The sequence below is a fragment of the Marmota monax genome, unplaced genomic scaffold (assembly GCF_021218885.2).
Source record: "Marmota monax isolate L192 unplaced genomic scaffold, Marmota_monax_Labrador192_F-V1.1 WCK01_AAM20220418_F8-fsc00129, whole genome shotgun sequence".
Lineage (NCBI taxonomy): Eukaryota > Metazoa > Chordata > Mammalia > Rodentia > Sciuridae > Marmota > Marmota monax.
The window spans coordinates 1,244,581-1,261,420 of record NW_026693811.1 but is presented as its reverse complement, the minus strand read 5'-3'; the positions used below and the strand labels follow the sequence as shown (position 1 = coordinate 1,261,420).

At 34.9% G+C, this 16,840-nt stretch overlaps 1 protein-coding gene across 1 annotated transcript in view; it reads left to right on the top strand.

The window, feature by feature from the left end:
- The window catches only part of Pla2r1 (phospholipase A2 receptor 1), a 124,774-nt gene extending 108,394 nt beyond the window's left edge, over positions 1-16,380 (top strand). The window contains 8 exon segments of the mRNA XM_046462259.2: positions 1,404-1,642; positions 3,266-3,434; positions 5,268-5,408; positions 5,875-5,991; positions 7,135-7,311; positions 10,343-10,375; positions 10,521-10,726; positions 10,728-16,380. Of these exon segments, the coding sequence (XP_046318215.1) occupies positions 1,404-1,642; positions 3,266-3,434; positions 5,268-5,408; positions 5,875-5,991; positions 7,135-7,311; positions 10,343-10,375; positions 10,521-10,726; positions 10,728-10,754 (1,109 nt within the window). The 3' untranslated portion in view covers positions 10,755-16,380.
- Positions 16,381-16,840: the final 460 nt, after the last annotated feature.

Below are 16,840 nucleotides of genomic sequence, written 5' to 3'. Positions count from 1 at the left end.
TTGTGTCTTTAATTTCACTAATCATTATCATTTATAAATAGCTACTTTGTTATTATATTGATTTTATAAAAATAACCATAGACGGTGCATAGAGACTGGCAAACAGACTTCTAGCAATAAATAAACTGATAATAGAATTCAAATCTTCACAAGTTGGTAAATATATTAATTTCATTTTGATTTTGCAATATGTTGCTATATTGAGATAAGAGTTTCAGGTAAAAGTCAATTTCCCACTTTGCCACTTTCACGGGTTGGGCAGCAAGTAGAGAGTAGGAGTTATGTCCAGAAGTAAGGAAAGGGAAGCAAGAAGCAACATTTATTGAGTGCCTGCTGTTTCCTAGAAATAACAGTATGTATCCCATGTGGATATCTCAAGGAATCCTACTCATACTTCTCTAAGGGAGATCATATCAATGTCTCATAGACCAGAAATTTGAGTTCAATTTGCTCAATGCCTCTTAACGAGTTAGAAGGAGGAATGGGATTGAGCCCCAGACCTTCTGACCTATCCATACCTGGCCATGTTCCTTTCTAACCCTAAGTGTTGTAAAACCACAGAGAGAAACTCAAGGCACTTTGTATAGTGCAGAAACTTTTATTTTGTTTTCATGTTTTAGTTGCTCTGAACTCAGCCTATCCTAGTACACACTGTAATACAAAACAAAAAGGTAAACACACATATTAAAAAGGAAATATCTGTAAGTCAAACAAGACTCTCTTTCCCCATGATCATAGCCACTGCTAAACAGGGAAGTACTGATAACTACAGGCTGGAAAAACTTCCCTTTTAACTTATAAATCTTGACTCTCACAGGTGACATATTAATAGTAACTTTTTATAGGAAGTGTATGTTTCTAGCATTTGTTAACTTGAGTTTTTAAATTTCTTTTTAGAAATTATAGACTAAATATGATAATGATTTATAGTCTTAAAGTGTAATAAGTGTTTTATTTGAGAATATATACTTGTAAAACTAGTTTTGCAATGCAATTGATGACAACACAATATATATTAATACTCTTTCATGAAGTGTGAATTTCTGCCATAACAGTGGGTTAGGCTAGTGTTGGTAGCGAATGAAACCTGCCCAAGGAGATTACCGGCAGCTCTACTAAAAGTGGTCTATTTGACAAAAGAGGGTCAAAAATGGGAAATCTTTCAAAATTAATGCAATCTATATTTATAATTTTGAAGAAACTCATTTATTAAATTCCCTTAAGATTCTAATTTTTAGCATCCCATATACTTTCAGGTAGTACCCTCATTTAATACATAGTCAATTCAGGAAGAAAAACTCTCTGGTCAACCTGGATCATCATGACGGGGATCCATGCTAGATTTTTCCTCCTTCTTTCCCATCTAGATGCTACAAATTATTTTGTTGTTGTTCTTTTTGTAGATACTTCGGGACACCACGTGAATACATCTGATATGTACCCAATCCCCAATACCTTAGAATATGGAAACAGAACGTACAAAATAATTAAGGCAAATATGACTTGGTATGCAGCAATAAAAGCCTGCCTGATGCATGGAGCAGAGCTGGTTAGCATTACAGACCAGTATCACCAGTCCTTCCTCACTGTTGTCCTCAACCGGCTAGGACACGCCCACTGGATTGGACTGTTCACCACAGATGTAAGTGTCCTAAGTGCCCTGGAATATCTTTATATAATTAAATTTCATGTCTACCTCCTTCATGATGGGATCAGTGAAATTAGCACAGGAAAAAAAAATCCCTGAAATAACAGTAAATGTAACATTTAAATAATTAGTAAAACAACTGACTAATCTTGTGAGCGGCTTAACTAGAAAACAAAAGAGTGTATGTCTTTTGGGGATAAACATCCACTTGCCTGATTTCTAGACATAATAAATAGCCTTCAAAAGTCTCTGAAATTTTCCAGACACATCTGAATTCCATCCCATACAAATACTGGAACACATTTTAAACCCAAGCTCTGCAATTGGGTCAAATTGGGTCATTTATGACATTTAAGGAATCACCAAGAAAAATGGCTCACACTTCTTGCCTGATTTTTAAATAATTCCATACCTCTTAAAATTTAAACATTGTTTTTATTTTCCTCTAGGAATGTGATTTGGAGAATAAGGTTCTTTGCTTTATTGTTTTTTAATAAAAGTAGTGAAAAGTAAATTCTATTCTCTCTTGATCCCTAGTTCTACTCCCTGTGTTGTAAGCAGTTTCTTGTATGCCATCTAGAAATTTTCAATGGATATACACGTATGCATCTATAATGAGTGAATATGTACATTGTTTTTAAAATACAAATGAGATCACACTGTGTCTGCTATCCTTAAATTTGCTCTTTTAATTTAGTATAGTTTTTATAACCTTCCTGTAAGCACATAAAAATCTCAAGTATTCACTTGAGATTTGTATGTAAGAATACACCACAATTTATTAAATTATTCCCCTGAGAATGGGCATTTGATTTTTTTTCTCATCTTTTTTACAATCACAATGCACAACAAACATTCTTGTACAGGTAGGCTAATTTCCTAGAAATAAAATTGCTGAATACACTAAATTTTAACAAGTACTGCCAAATTGCCTTTCAAAAATTTGCACCACTTTATATGCCAAAGGATTGCATCTAACTTTTACATCTTTTTTCTTTTTCCTGGTACCAGGGATTTTTTGGTACCTGGGGGCCACTTTGGTACCCACTTAACCACTGAGCCACATCCCAGCTCTGTTTTTTACATCCTTAACACTATTATCAAAATTCTAAACCTTGTCAGTGGGGTAGCTAAAAGAATGATATTTTATGATTATTTGTTGTATTTTTTGTTTTACAGAATGTTTTATCTTTATGTAGTAAATTTTGTATTACGGACTCTGGATTTTGTATGACTTGGAAAGATTTTCCCCACATCAAAAGTATAAAAAAAATAGCAAAGTTTTCATTAATGCTTTTATGTTTTCAACATTATGCTTGAATCTTCAATCAATCTAGAATTTATTTTGGTGTAAAAATCAAGGTATTGACCCTATTTCCCTCTGATTACTTACTAGGAAATTATGGTTGCAAGAAGCCAATGATTCCTCAGAACCAAAAAAAGATATCATTTGTGGTAGATACTCCTTTTTATCAGGCCATATTCATAAGCAGTTCTAGGCCCTCTAAAAAAAAGAATAGAAGCAGAGATATTTGTGGGAACAGTGGGATGCTCGCGGCACGGAGTGACACCACAGCAGTCATGGTGAGGAAGTGATGGCTCACCTTCCCTCCATAGAATGGTCTTCATTTTGACTGGTCAGATGGCACCAAATCCTCTTTCACTTTTTGGAAAGATGAGGAGTCATCCTTCTTCGGTGACTGTGTTTTCGCTGATATTAATGGACGCTGGCAGAGCACAGCCTGTGAGTCATTTCTGCAAGGTGCCATTTGTCATGTGCCCACTGGTAGGTACAATTCTATTCAACTGAACAAATAACACGTGTGCTTCTACTATATGCAAGGCTGGACTGAGCAGGAAATACGAGCATGAGTAGTAGAAGTCTCAGCCCCTAGTAAGTCTCTGGTGTCTGGTCAGTGATATAAAGACAAATAATTGCTATTCCAGTATGGGTACCAAATGAGATAAGAGAGGTAGCATCTGTTGTGGGAGTTATCAAGAAAAAAGAAAAAGCAGAAAGGCTTCTCTTCTTTTAATATTTTTTTAGTTATTGATGGACCTTTATTTCATTTATATGGGGTGCTGAGAATCAAACCCAGTGCCTCCACACATACTAGGCAAGTGCTCTACCACTGAGCCACAACCGTAAGCCCAAGGAAGGCATCTTGAAGGACATGACAGTGAAGATGAGCCTTGAAGAATGGGTGGCATGTAAATGGGAAAAAATAGGACAATAAAGGTGAAACTTAACTCAGAGCACTATATAGCTTCCTGAGATCTCAGCTGTCAATCAACAGGACCAGAATCAAAAGCCACATGCCCCCACTCTCTAATATGATGTTAATCCCATTTGAAAAGGTCCCTTCTCCTTTATTACTATAGTGTGTATAGACAATTCCCTAAACTAGAGAGATGGCTTATATATGCCAAAAGTCAGGTAGCAGAGAGGCTAGCTAAAATATATTTCACTAAAATATAAGCTCTGTAAACTCACAAGTACTTCTGATATACCTTTAGCAAACTGTAAATCCTCAATAAATATTTGTTATTTTTTTTAAGTTCCGTAGCACTAGCTATTCTCCTTTTAAATCTCTCATTTCACAAAAATGTAACACTTACTTATGTTTTTGGTACTATATCAAATAGCATACACAATATGTAACTTTAGATCAAAACAATTCAGAGTTAAATGTAAATAAATATATGTATATTTAAATGTATATGAAAAAATTAATTCTGTTTCTGAAACACCATAAAAGCTATCTCTCTCTTTTAAAGAACAATGCATCATTGAGTACTTTAGAAGTATCCAGCACTAATGAATTTAAAGTCCCAGATTATAAAAAAGATATTGTTGTTAGTTTCCTTTTATAGATAAAGGAATCAATGTGGGTAATGGGCCCACAGTCACACAGCCAGTAAGTGGCAGAGCCAGGATCTCAGGATGGATGAGTCTAACTCTCATGCTTGCCCTCTGAAGTAAAGTCCCCTCAAATTTACCTCATTTAGGGTTGGGGTTGTAGCTCAGTGGAAGAGCGCTTGCCTAGCATGTGTGAGGCACTGGGTTTGATTCTCAGCACCACATATAAATAAACAAAGTCCATCAACAACTAAAAAATACTTTTTTTAAAATGTATCTTATTTGTTTTATTTCATGTCATGTTGCATTATTTTTTCTCATAGGTTTATTAGTGAGGAAGGATTTTTTTAAATCTATGATATTCAGCACTGCATGAAACACATTTTGTACATTTGGAAGTCCCTTTTGCCAGAATCATTGAGCTGTCACTATTTCTATGAATCACATCCTCCAGATGTCCCAACCTTTAGGATACCAATTGCAAACATGAAAGATAGCCCCCCTCACCCAGTCACCACTCAAACTAAGCTATGTATTAATATACACTGCTATGTTTAGGTAAAGATTGTTTCTGCCAGAAATGCTAGAAACTGGCCCTAGTTTTGTAATTATTTACATTAAATCCTATCTTTCAGAATATTACCATGAAAATCTTATTACATATATTTATCTTGGTCTTTCATAGAATATAATGTAATGTTTATCTCAATAAATGGAGCCAGTCACCACCCTGAAATCATAACTGGTTTTTCTTCATAGAAACAAAACCATTTGAACACCCAGTGTTGTGCTCAGAAACATCTATTCCCTGGATAAAATTTAAAAGTAATTGCTACAGTTTTTCTACAGTCCTAGACAGCACGAGTTTTGAGGCTGCTCATGAATTTTGCAAAAAGGAAGGTAATTCTTTTGTGATGGTAAAATTCTTTCATGTGCTCCTTCTTGACATTTCAGTAAACAATGTGTTTTTCTCATTTGTCTGATTATTTAGTGATGTTAGGAGCAACAAAAACTATAGAAAGCAATAAATACTATTAAATTTGCTTGTTTGGGGACAGATAATATATGCAACTTAATGTCCAGTGTAGAATTTGAAAACCTGAGATGATGTCTCAGTATATTGCATTTTCTGAAGGAGATGTTTGAATGAATTTGCATTGTGAATTTTTAATGTTCTCTAAAATTAACATTCTATGTTTTAACTTCTTAAATGCAATCTTAGTAAATGTGCTTTTATCTTAAACTTTTTATTCAAAATCACTTTATTCATAACAAAGATTTTTACTTTTCAAAGTCTGCACTTTGCAACATTTTTAAAATGTGTAGACACAAATACTTGCTCATTTGCTACTTGACTCTTTTATAGGATCTAATCTTTTAACAATCAAGGATGAGGCTGAAAATTCATTTCTCCTGGAAGAGCTTTTTGCGTTTGGTTCTTCTGTCCAGATGGTTTGGTTGAATGCTCAATTTGATAGTAACAGTAAGTGATTTGGGTAGAGAAAAGGAGAGGGCATGAATAAATACACAGTTGTTAGGGCTAATGATAATGGCATCTGTGAGCCAGAAAAATCTCCTTGCACACATTTGCTTTGAAAAAATAGCACGAATCCTGAAGCCATTTCTTCCACAAACAACATTGCTACCCTGTTCTATACCTTCTTATCCTCTGGAATAATCCCAGAATAGCAAAAATAAAAATGAACAACAACAAGTTTACCTTTACGATTACTGTGAAGATGCTTGGCTGGAACTGTGTATTCAGCATATCACACCAAAACCAGACTGACTGGAAAATGCCCCAGGTTTCTAAATGTTATAAAAGCACAATAGAGTTATGGAAATGTTTCAGTGATAAATTGTGCTATTAGAATTCCTATTTGCTACTCATAAAAACCAGAGTTTGTAATAAAATGGAAGCCTGGTATTCTTTTCTTTATGTAATTGATGGTTATTGAAAGGTACTTGTAAAGAAAATTATTTTCATCAGCATAAAGAGCTTGTAACAGTGGTATACCAAAGTTGGGGGTGAGCCTACCCTTAAGGGGAGCATTTTAATCACTAACCTTATAGAGTTTCTAGCAGATGGTGATAATAAAAAGCAAATAAACTTTTAGCTAGTTTTGTTTTAGTTTTAAATTCTTTTCAGTCAGTGCATCCCTCCTGTATATGGGATGGTCTCCCACTGCCTCTAATCCCTTGGCATATGACTGGCTTGCTATTAAAGACATTCACTGTAAAATTCTTTTAGAACGTAAATCATTTTATAAAGACTTGGAGGTTAGGACTCAAAAGAGTGTCCTTACATTGATTAGTTTCATTTACTCAATAATTTCTTGAAATTGGCTAGAAATTACATGGAATGTTTCAAACTGTTACACTAATAAACATGATATTCTAAATGTACTAAATAGAATAATGTATCTAAAATAAATAAAGGGTAATTCACAAGTCAACTTCATTAATACCTACCTTTGATGTTGAGTTCATGACTGTCCTCACAGAGCTAATGCATCAGAGGAGAGAGTCTCATTAAACTTAGGGATCGATTTTTATGGTTCATTGCAGTCTTAGTATGTTTGAAACAATGCATATAATGTATAATAAGTCAGTAATATTTTCACAGATGAAACCATAAAATGGTTTGATGGAACACCCACAGACCAATCAAACTGGGGCATTCGGAAGCCAGACATGGACCACCTCCAGTCCCACCAGTGTGTTGCCCTGAAGGTCCCCGAAGGAGTGTGGCAGTTAACCCCATGTGAAGAAAAAAAGGGGTTCATATGTAAAATGGAGGCAGGTGGGTTAATCAGAGAGTAAGTCTTCACTGATTCTACCCTAACTAACGTTGACCCACCATTTCAGCATTTCAAGTTTTTAAATCTAAGTATTTGGAGAGTTTTCAGATAGACTCTGGAATTATCATTTTGTTCTGCATAAAACAACTCAGAGAACATTTCAGCTCCTTCCTCTCATATGAAAGAAAAAAAAAAAAAAACATTGTAAACCAACTCATTCAAAGACTCTTGTTCTTGGCTGTTAACCCAACAAGCAAATAGAATTAGAATGTAAAGCAGCCAACTCCATTCTGGTGATGCTACTCAGAAGGTTAAGTTTGTCTTTGGCCTCAGAAAATACACTCTATGTATCTGGCATATTTGTCATGAACAGGTAGAAGTGATTCTCTGTGTCATGACATATCATGACATAAGCATGATATGTCATAAAAGTCATATTTAACTTCATCCTGAGTAACTCGCTTAGAGTGATCAAAAAATAATTTAGGAATCAAGTCAGAAGATTCTAGTCAGTTGCAAACAACAGTAAAGATTTTTAAGGTAAGATGTCAAGAAAGATCATTGACTGTGAGAAGGTGTCTGTCTATAATAATCAGATCAATTTCTAGATGACAATCTTATCAGCAAGGAGGAATTTGTATGCCCAGAGCTGCTGGATAAGACCTCAGAGAGATAAGGTTATGGAATCTAAAAACGATGAAGAGACTATTAGAAGATGGAACAGAGGAGAAAAGAGGCATTTTAAACAAAAAGCCCGTCATGGCTTAAGGCGGGAATGGACAATAAGCTTAGATTAGAGTGGGGGGTGGGGGCTCATGTTTGGGAGTGATGAAAATAAAACTGACCAGTGAAGCAGGTCCATTCACAGAGAATTCAGGCTGAAGAGCCAAGTTCATGGGAGAGGAGAAAAGTACCCAGTGTTCTCTGTAGACACCTGCCACGACGCACTTATTCAATGTCAAGAGAAGTATCTGTAACCTGAGTGACAACATTAAAAAGAAGGGTGATGTGGGAAGACTCACCAGGCCTTCATGACTGATTAGACACTGAGAAAGAAGAAAAAAAAAATTGCTGTGGACATCAATGTTTGAGGCTCCAATAGAGTATCATTCTGTGTGGGAAACATGGTTAGGGCTATAAGTGCCGAAGTTACCACCTGCACATAAGATCAAGAACAAATCAGAGGCTGGGCTGTAGCTCAGTGGTAGAGGGCTTGCCTAACATGTGGAAGATCCTGGGTTTGATCCTCAGCACCACATAAAAATAAATAAGTGAAATAAAGGTATTGTGTCCAACTACAACTAAAAAATTAAGTATTTTTTTAAAAAAAGAAAGTGAAAGAACAAATCAGAAGTACCTCATATCTGTAAGGACTTTAAAGCTTTTTATAATACGTGACACCTCTTTCATTCTTCACAGCAACTTTGTAAGATAGTGGAGCAATTAAAATATTCCCACTTTAGATGGAGTTGGAGACGATCATGCTAAGTGAAATAAGCTAATCCCCCCCCCCAAAAAAACAAAGGCCAAATAAATGTTCTCTCTGAAATTTGGATGCTGACTCATAATAAGTAGGGGAAGGGGCAGAATAGAAGTCCGTTGTATTAGACAAAGGGGAATTATGGGAAGGGAGAAGGGATGGGAATAGGAAAGATAGTAGAATGAATTTGACATAACTTTCCTATATTCATATATGAACAGTTCATATACAACCAGTGTAACTCCACATCACGTACAACCATGGGAAGTTATACTCCATGTGTATATAATATGTCAAAATATACTCTGTTGTGGTATATAGCTAAAAAGAACAAATTTTTAAAAATCCCCACTTTGCAAATGAGAAAAATGCTTGTCCAAATTGAGCTACATCAAAGGTTATAGTCCCAATTCTCTAAGAGTTCCTTCTATGCCTCCACTGCCTTTATCAGGAGAATAAATATCTATTAACTATCTTTCACTAAGAAGTATCTTTACCCACATAGAATAATAAATGTTTTTAATAATTTGATGTAAAATTATGCGACATTATTTTTAAATTATAGAAACAAGGTTTTTTAATGAAGCTTTGCGGTAGGTAATAACAATGATGTTTCTTTTAAGTCTGTCAGAGTGAGTAGGTGTAAACAGAGTTCAAGGTACCGCCTCCACTCACGATCCACTCACTCGTCTTCTTCCAGATTATCCTCTATATCTTCCTTTGGATCTTTACCTAGATCAAAAATTGCAGAGGTTGAATTTTGAGGTAGTCTACTTGAAAAATATATATGTTTACAGTAAAAATCTTAAAACAGGAGCTATCTCACTTTTTTACTGGAGGAGCTATTATTCATTTCCCAAATCTTTTGAGATCACAGAGGTGAGAAAATGCTGCCTGTAAAATCCTTGCATAGATGTAGACAGGTTATCCTTGCTGGATAAACTCCACAACAGATCAACAGATTAAAAAAAAAAAAAAAAAAAAAAAAGAACCTGTGAGCTCCTGATGTATGGGGACTGTGTTTTACTTGCATTTCCATTGCAGCACAGTGCTCACACTGAATGGGAATTCTTTGGCTTAGAAAAGAATGCAGTAGGACTAGGGTTGTGGCTCAGTGGTAGAACGCTTGTCTAGCATGTGTGAGGCACTGGGACCTATTCTCAGCACCTCATATAAGTAAATGAATAAAATAAAGGTCCATCAACAAAGAAAAATATGTACAAAATAATTTTTTAAGAAGAATGCAGTGCATACATTTGTAATGCTAATAATAATAGAATGATCACTATAAACGAAGGGCCACTAAGCTTTTCCAGGTAGTAAATATTTTGTGCTCTGGGGCCATAGGATCTCTGCAACACTGGCATTGCCTCATAAACAGTCACAGATAATACGTAAGTGAATATGGCTGAGCTCCAATAACACATTATTCATAAGAACAGGTGACTCATGGGCCATAGTATGCTGATCCTTGCTATAAGTAATGAGATAATTTTGCTGAATTAAAAGAAAAAAAAATCATTTCAACTTTTTTTTCTTTTCTTTTCTTTTAGATATTCACACTGTAATGGAGCACCCAGGAAAAGGTAGGTTTGGAGAGGAAGGAGTATTTTGATTTTTCTTAGAAACAATAAAATAGAAAGCAACAAGGTAAGAAGATTCATATTTCCTCATTGTCACTCAAATTTTTCCTTTTTTCTTTTTTTAAAATTTTTTTTAATCTTCATTCAGGACCAAGTCACAGCATTATTCCTCTTGCAGTTGCATTGATATTGATAATAATCCTAGTGATTATCACACTGTCCTTCTACATACACAAACAGAATAGTGGCTTCTTCCGGAGACTTGCAGCGTTTCGGAATCCTTACTATCCTGCAACCAATTTTAGTACAACACATTTAGAAGAAAATATTCTCATTTCTGACCTTGAGAAGAATGACCAGTGATAATGAAGTCAGAGACTAGCACAGCTCTGGAGATAAGCAGAGAAGACTGCAGGGGGGAGTCCTGTCTGTATTTCCCTTTAACTATATGCCATAAGAATGGAATTGTGGGGGCTGGGGATGTGGCTCAAGCGGTAGCGCGCTCTCCTGGCATGCGTGCGGCCCGGGTTCGATCCTCAGCACCACATACAAAACAAAGATGTTGTGTCCGCCGAGAACTAAAAAATAAATATTAAAAATTCTCTAAAAAAAAAAAAAAAAAAAAAAAAGAATGGAATTGTGTCACCGTTTTAACTATTGTTAAAGTGATTACTGGCTTTTAATTGTAATCAAATCAGGTTGGGTTTGATTTATTCATTATTATAAACTGTGATCCATTCTAAGAAAGGGGAACTTATATAATGATTATTATTCAGAAAGACAGGAACTATTAAAAGAAACCCCTATTGAAAACTCTCAAACCAATGTGAATAATTGCTTTTGCACTAATATAATCCTACTAAATTTTTTTTTTTGGTATTATAAAACCAAGCTGGTACCTCCTGAGACATTCACCAAAATTCATTCCATTAAAAGAGCAAGAAAGAGGAAGTAAAACAAATTTCTAAATTCTACACTTATATAGGAGAGAAATAGGCTTCTTACATTTCTTGTTTGTTTCTAAGTCAATCATTTCTAATAGGCAGATTTGAAAAGTACTAATTTATTTCTAAATTTCTAAATTTCAAACAATTTTTGGGCTCTCAAGTATATATTAATTTTTAGTAGGTGTGATTTCTCAAGCTAAAGGGAAGAAAAATTATCTTTCTTTAAATAGTACAGCTCTTGGTGAACAGTACACTTTCATGAGCAACCACATAGTTGAAATGTGGCCTGAACCTCTGAACCTTTCAACTGCTAAATGACTTATCAAGTTTTATATTTAAAGATACCTTATAGATAAACTTAAAGGAATATATTGATATTTGATACTATTAAAAATTTGTGGGATTTATTATAAATATATAAAATAATACATAACTTTCTCAACAACCAGAGATATGAAACTTGAATTTAAAAGGGAAAAATTGAGGGTCTGAATTATAGTCCCATAAGAATGAGACTAGAGGTTGCATTGGGAAGCACTAAATAAATTGCCCTCTGCTAGTGATCTAGATACCTTGTGTTAGGCTAGATAGTTTGGTTAGATAATAATAATTACTACCATCAAATAAAAAAAAAATCACAGGTTTGATCTTCCTTTGTTAATTTCTTACAAAGAAAAATGGCTCCATATCAATAGTCACAAGTTTACTCATTGCAGAAGTGTTTGCTGATCTCCTATTAAGAACAATGTGCTAGGGCTGGGGCTCAGCTTTATAGAGTGATCTCCTAGCATGTGCAGGTCCTGGGTTCCATCCTCAGCACTACATAAAAATAAATTTAAAAAAATAAAGGTATTATGTCCAACTACAACTAAAAAAATCTTAAAAAAAAAAAAAAAAAAACAGAAGAAAAAGCCAGGGTACACAAATCAAGGAGGTCTCAGTGTTTGTGGCACTTATTCTCCAATGAGGAAAAATTAATAGCACCCAGCAAATAGTCCATACATAGAAAACAGTAAGTAGTTAGGAAAATTAAATACAGTTCTGTGACAGAAATGGGGAATTTCAGGCCTCCCTGAGAGCGTGCATTTTAATTGTTAAAACCAACTGCCTCAACACTGGTGGCCACTAGTCACAAGGGGGAGCTCCCGGAGAAAATATGAATGAATTTCCAAGTGGCAAAAAAGCCATCTTGACAAACACATATGAAGAGCATACTCTTAAGGACAGAGTGCTAGTGGACTGAAATAGTTCATACAACTTCCAACAGCAGTTTTTTGCTACTGCTGTGTAGTCTACACACTGGGACAATAGACTTTCATAATTTTTTCTGTCTTAGGACTTCATTTTTTCAAAGATACATAATGTGGAAGTTGTATATTTACGACTCAAAAGAATAACAATTGACTTGAACTAACCAGATGGCATAAAAGCTCAATTTAACAATCTGTCAAGTGAAATTAAAATTCTGCTCTTTTCTGCAGATTTGATAAAAACTATAACCAATTAGCCTTCCAGGCAAAGGATATAGTCACACATAACAATTAGACAAAGGATGTCATTAGGAAAGTACTTTTGAAGAAAAAAAAAAAAACTATTGCTTGTCAGTGCTCTGTATTTTGATATTTAGTACTGAGCCATATCTCCAGAGAAACTGTCCCTTTGAACAAATCATGTATTCTTGGCCATTGCTGAATTTTCAGAAATAGAAAGTATTAAAATATTTAAAAGTATACGTGCTTTCTAATGCATGTATACTTTTAAAAACTTTTTTCATATCTGTTTTTAATCTGAACTAGATTTTATAGTCACAACATAAAAAGAAAAAAAAAAGATTAGTAGGGTCAAAACTCACACAGAACTAATATGTTCTCCCCTTTTAAAAGTCAGTCATTTCCTATGACTAACAGAGTATCTTTATAAACTCTGGGTAATGAAGAATATTGAGTATTCCAAGTTAGGATATCTTCATTTCTGATTCCAACAGTATTCTTTTAGGTTAAATGTTTCTTCTGTTGAAGGATCCCTGCCCCATCAAAGGTGGATTAGATGATCTCTTTAGATGAACATTTGTTCTTGAAGTTCTTTTCCCTCCTTAAAATGGCAGTTGAATATATGGGAAGTTGCTGTGTCCTTCTGATACTGGGGGGAGAAGGCCATAACTGACCTCTGACATGTGTCATCTGGTATCCACTGAGAGCAGCTGTCTGGGCCCATTCCCTAGAGATCTGCTGGCAACTGCCAGGAGGGTGTAGGTAGAGTAGTTTGTAATCTCTTCTCTTTGATTGGGCCCTATCCTGGCTTTCTCTGGCACTGCCTCATTTCCTGAGAACAGGTTGTGATTCCCATTCAGTACCCTCACAGGACACCGCAGTCTTGACTACAAGGTCACTTCATGCCTACAATGGAGAAACCCTATCCAGCACATCAGCTACTCAATTAGTCAGGACAGGCTAAACACTATTAACAATCCCCAAATCTTGGAATTAGAGCTCAGCAAAGGTTTATTTCTCACTCACATCTACATGAACTAGCAGGAGGACTTTGTTTTATGCAGCCATTTATAGGTACAGGTCCCTGCTGTATAATGGACCTGCATTTCCTAAGTGCTTGGAGTCTTCCAATGGGTCTCCTACCTGTTGCTGACAGAGTAAGTTAACTGGATATCTACGTTTGATTTATGTAGTTTATATGAGCTTATTTATGTTTTGTTTAGTTTTTGTACTGGGGATTGAACCCAAGGCCTTGCACATGCTAAGCATGTGCACTACCACTGAGCTACACCCTTAAGCCCTATGTACTACTGAAATATAATCTTGAAGTCAACAGTCTCCAAGCTGGGGACACACACTAGATGGTACATAAAAATTTCCAAGAAACACAGGGCCATGGGTATTTTTAAGGATCTCAGTTTCTAGAATTTTAACTTCATGTGTTATTCCTGATAGGAAGTGACTTAAAATACCACTCTGGTTCTTTCCCACTTCTCTTTGTATAAATGGTTTTTTCCTACCTTAAAAAAAATCTATGAAACATTTTTACAAACATAGATTTCATACCAAATCTTGCTACAATGGCTTGCCTTTGGAAACTCCTCCAAGGCACTAAAGAAAGAAATAAAAAGGCAAAATATTGGTATCAGTGAAGTTTCTTCAAATAAAGAAATCATAAACTTTATTTGAAGAGCCCCATGTCTTTCCCTGCCTTCATACATTTTCCCTTTTCATACATTTGTTAAGGATGAAACAGTGAGTCAGAAATGAGTTATTGGGTCCCATGTTCATACTCTGGATTGATAAATGGACATGTATCATACAGTGGAACAGCAGCAGTGCTAACTGCCTTTGTTTGAGACCTTAGCTCATCCATCCACTGTCTATTGCTTATGAATGTATTTCTAGAAAGACTATCTGGTGAAAGCAACATGAAGAGAGTGTAGATACTGCTGAGAAACTGACATTGTGTGTTATCAAGGTAAAAAGCTTTTGACTTTATCTATGTTGGATTTCTGAGTAGTGAAGATGAGTATGAACATGTCTATTTTAACTAAAAATGAAATCAGACTTTTTATGATCATTGACTTATTTGGCTCATTGGTTTGACAATGGGATACTTCTCAAGTAATACAAACAAGAAAAAGAGGAACAGAATCTGGAGAAAAAAAAAAGGGAGGTACTAATTAACCCTGTCAGAGGCAGAGAAAAAGACTTAATAGGGTAAGCAAAGCCTAATAAGTGGTAGGACATTTAGATAAAACAGCTTCTTTGATATCTTTTTGAATCAGAAAGCAGCTTTTTCATTTAGTGCCAACTACAAAGAAAAGATGGACCAAATCTGTGTGCTGTTAACTTTTGAATCCTCAGGGAAAACATGATCGCAGAAATGACATGTTACTACCTTTATACTGTGGCTAAATCCACTTAAGTCAGCTTGTTTATAGTGATTCCTAGTTAACACTGGAGTGAATTAGAAGAGGTAAATAAGTCTGGATTGTTCATCATCATGATATTCAAACACTAACTTACATAAACAATTTTCATTTATATTATATCATGTGTTATATCAGCAACATAATTAACATGTAGTATGGCTCTTATAATTCTTAGGCATAAAAATAATGGCTTACATTAAAAAAACTAAAATTAAGTGAACATTAGAAATAAGCATTAAAATGTATATCTATTTTAGAAATATTAACTTAGCTGTTTATGGTTCTTTAAAGCTTTGGTTAAATTTTTGGTATCATGGATTATATACAAGAATTTACAGAATTTATAATTTTTTTCTCTATGCTCACAATTCAATATAAAATGACTAATATTCAGATTTGTTAATTCTTTATGTTGTAAAATTTCAAGTACTGTACAATCGTTTATATGCAATTTAAAAAATTGAGCTATAATAATACTCAGGTTCAGAGAAAACGACAGTATTTTAGATATACTTATAAATGTGTTGTACATTTGTTTCATCCCATAAGTCAGTTCGATTATTGTTGCTGCATTTTAAATGTTTTTAGAGAAAAATCAACAAATGTGCCCAATTCTGAAGTACCGGATAAAAAAGCAAGAATCCGCACGTGCTTACAATGCCTAATGATGAATTCTAATTGCAGAAGAAAATCTATAACTAAAACCACAAAATGAGCCCTCTGTATACCAGTGACCTTCTTTACTCAGAGTTAATTAACGCAAGCACTTGCTTCTTGCAGAGCACTTTGCTGTAATTTAGAACAAATTAAGGGGAAAAAAAGTCATTCAAGTGCTGTTTTCTTCACACCATGAAGTAAGCATGATGGACCAAAGTTAACTCATTTAAAATATTATCATCCATTTCTTGTAATTGTAAGCAGCAATGCCATATCTTTAAAAACAACAACAACAACATCATCCTGGCCTATGCTATTTTCAATTTGTTTCCTGTGTTTCTGTTTATTAATGGAAATTAATTTCCAAAATTAATATAAAATGCCCTTTTCGAATTCCCCCATTATGTCTTATACTTACATTGGATTCAGTGTATATTTTTCTAGATATTTTTCAAATAAATATATTTTGAATTTAATATGACAAATTATTAAAGGACCATTTCTGTTTTCTCCTGCCTCTCCCCCAACCTTGAAATTGTGACTTTATCATTATTTTCACATGGTGTTTGGTGAATTAACTGGAGCTCCCTGACTCCCAATTTATGAGGTCATGTCCTCAGAGGTTACTTAAACTTTACTTTTTAACTTCTTAGAGGATAGAGCTTGGTCAGAGCTGGAAACCCAACTTATAGATGTGGGAATGAGCAGGGCTCTTGCTTGGGTAGACAGTGGGACTGGGGGAAGGGGAGATAAAGAACAGAAAACAGAACCAGAAAAGATTCCCAGAAAGAAGTCAGGGGGAGTGGGGACTTCACAGGAAATGTCACCTTGGTGAATCACCAAGGGTTTTGAAGTTCCTGATTAAAAATGTGCTGGGCAATTCACAATAGCAAGACTGTGGTACCAACCTAGATGCCCTTCAATAGACAAATGGAT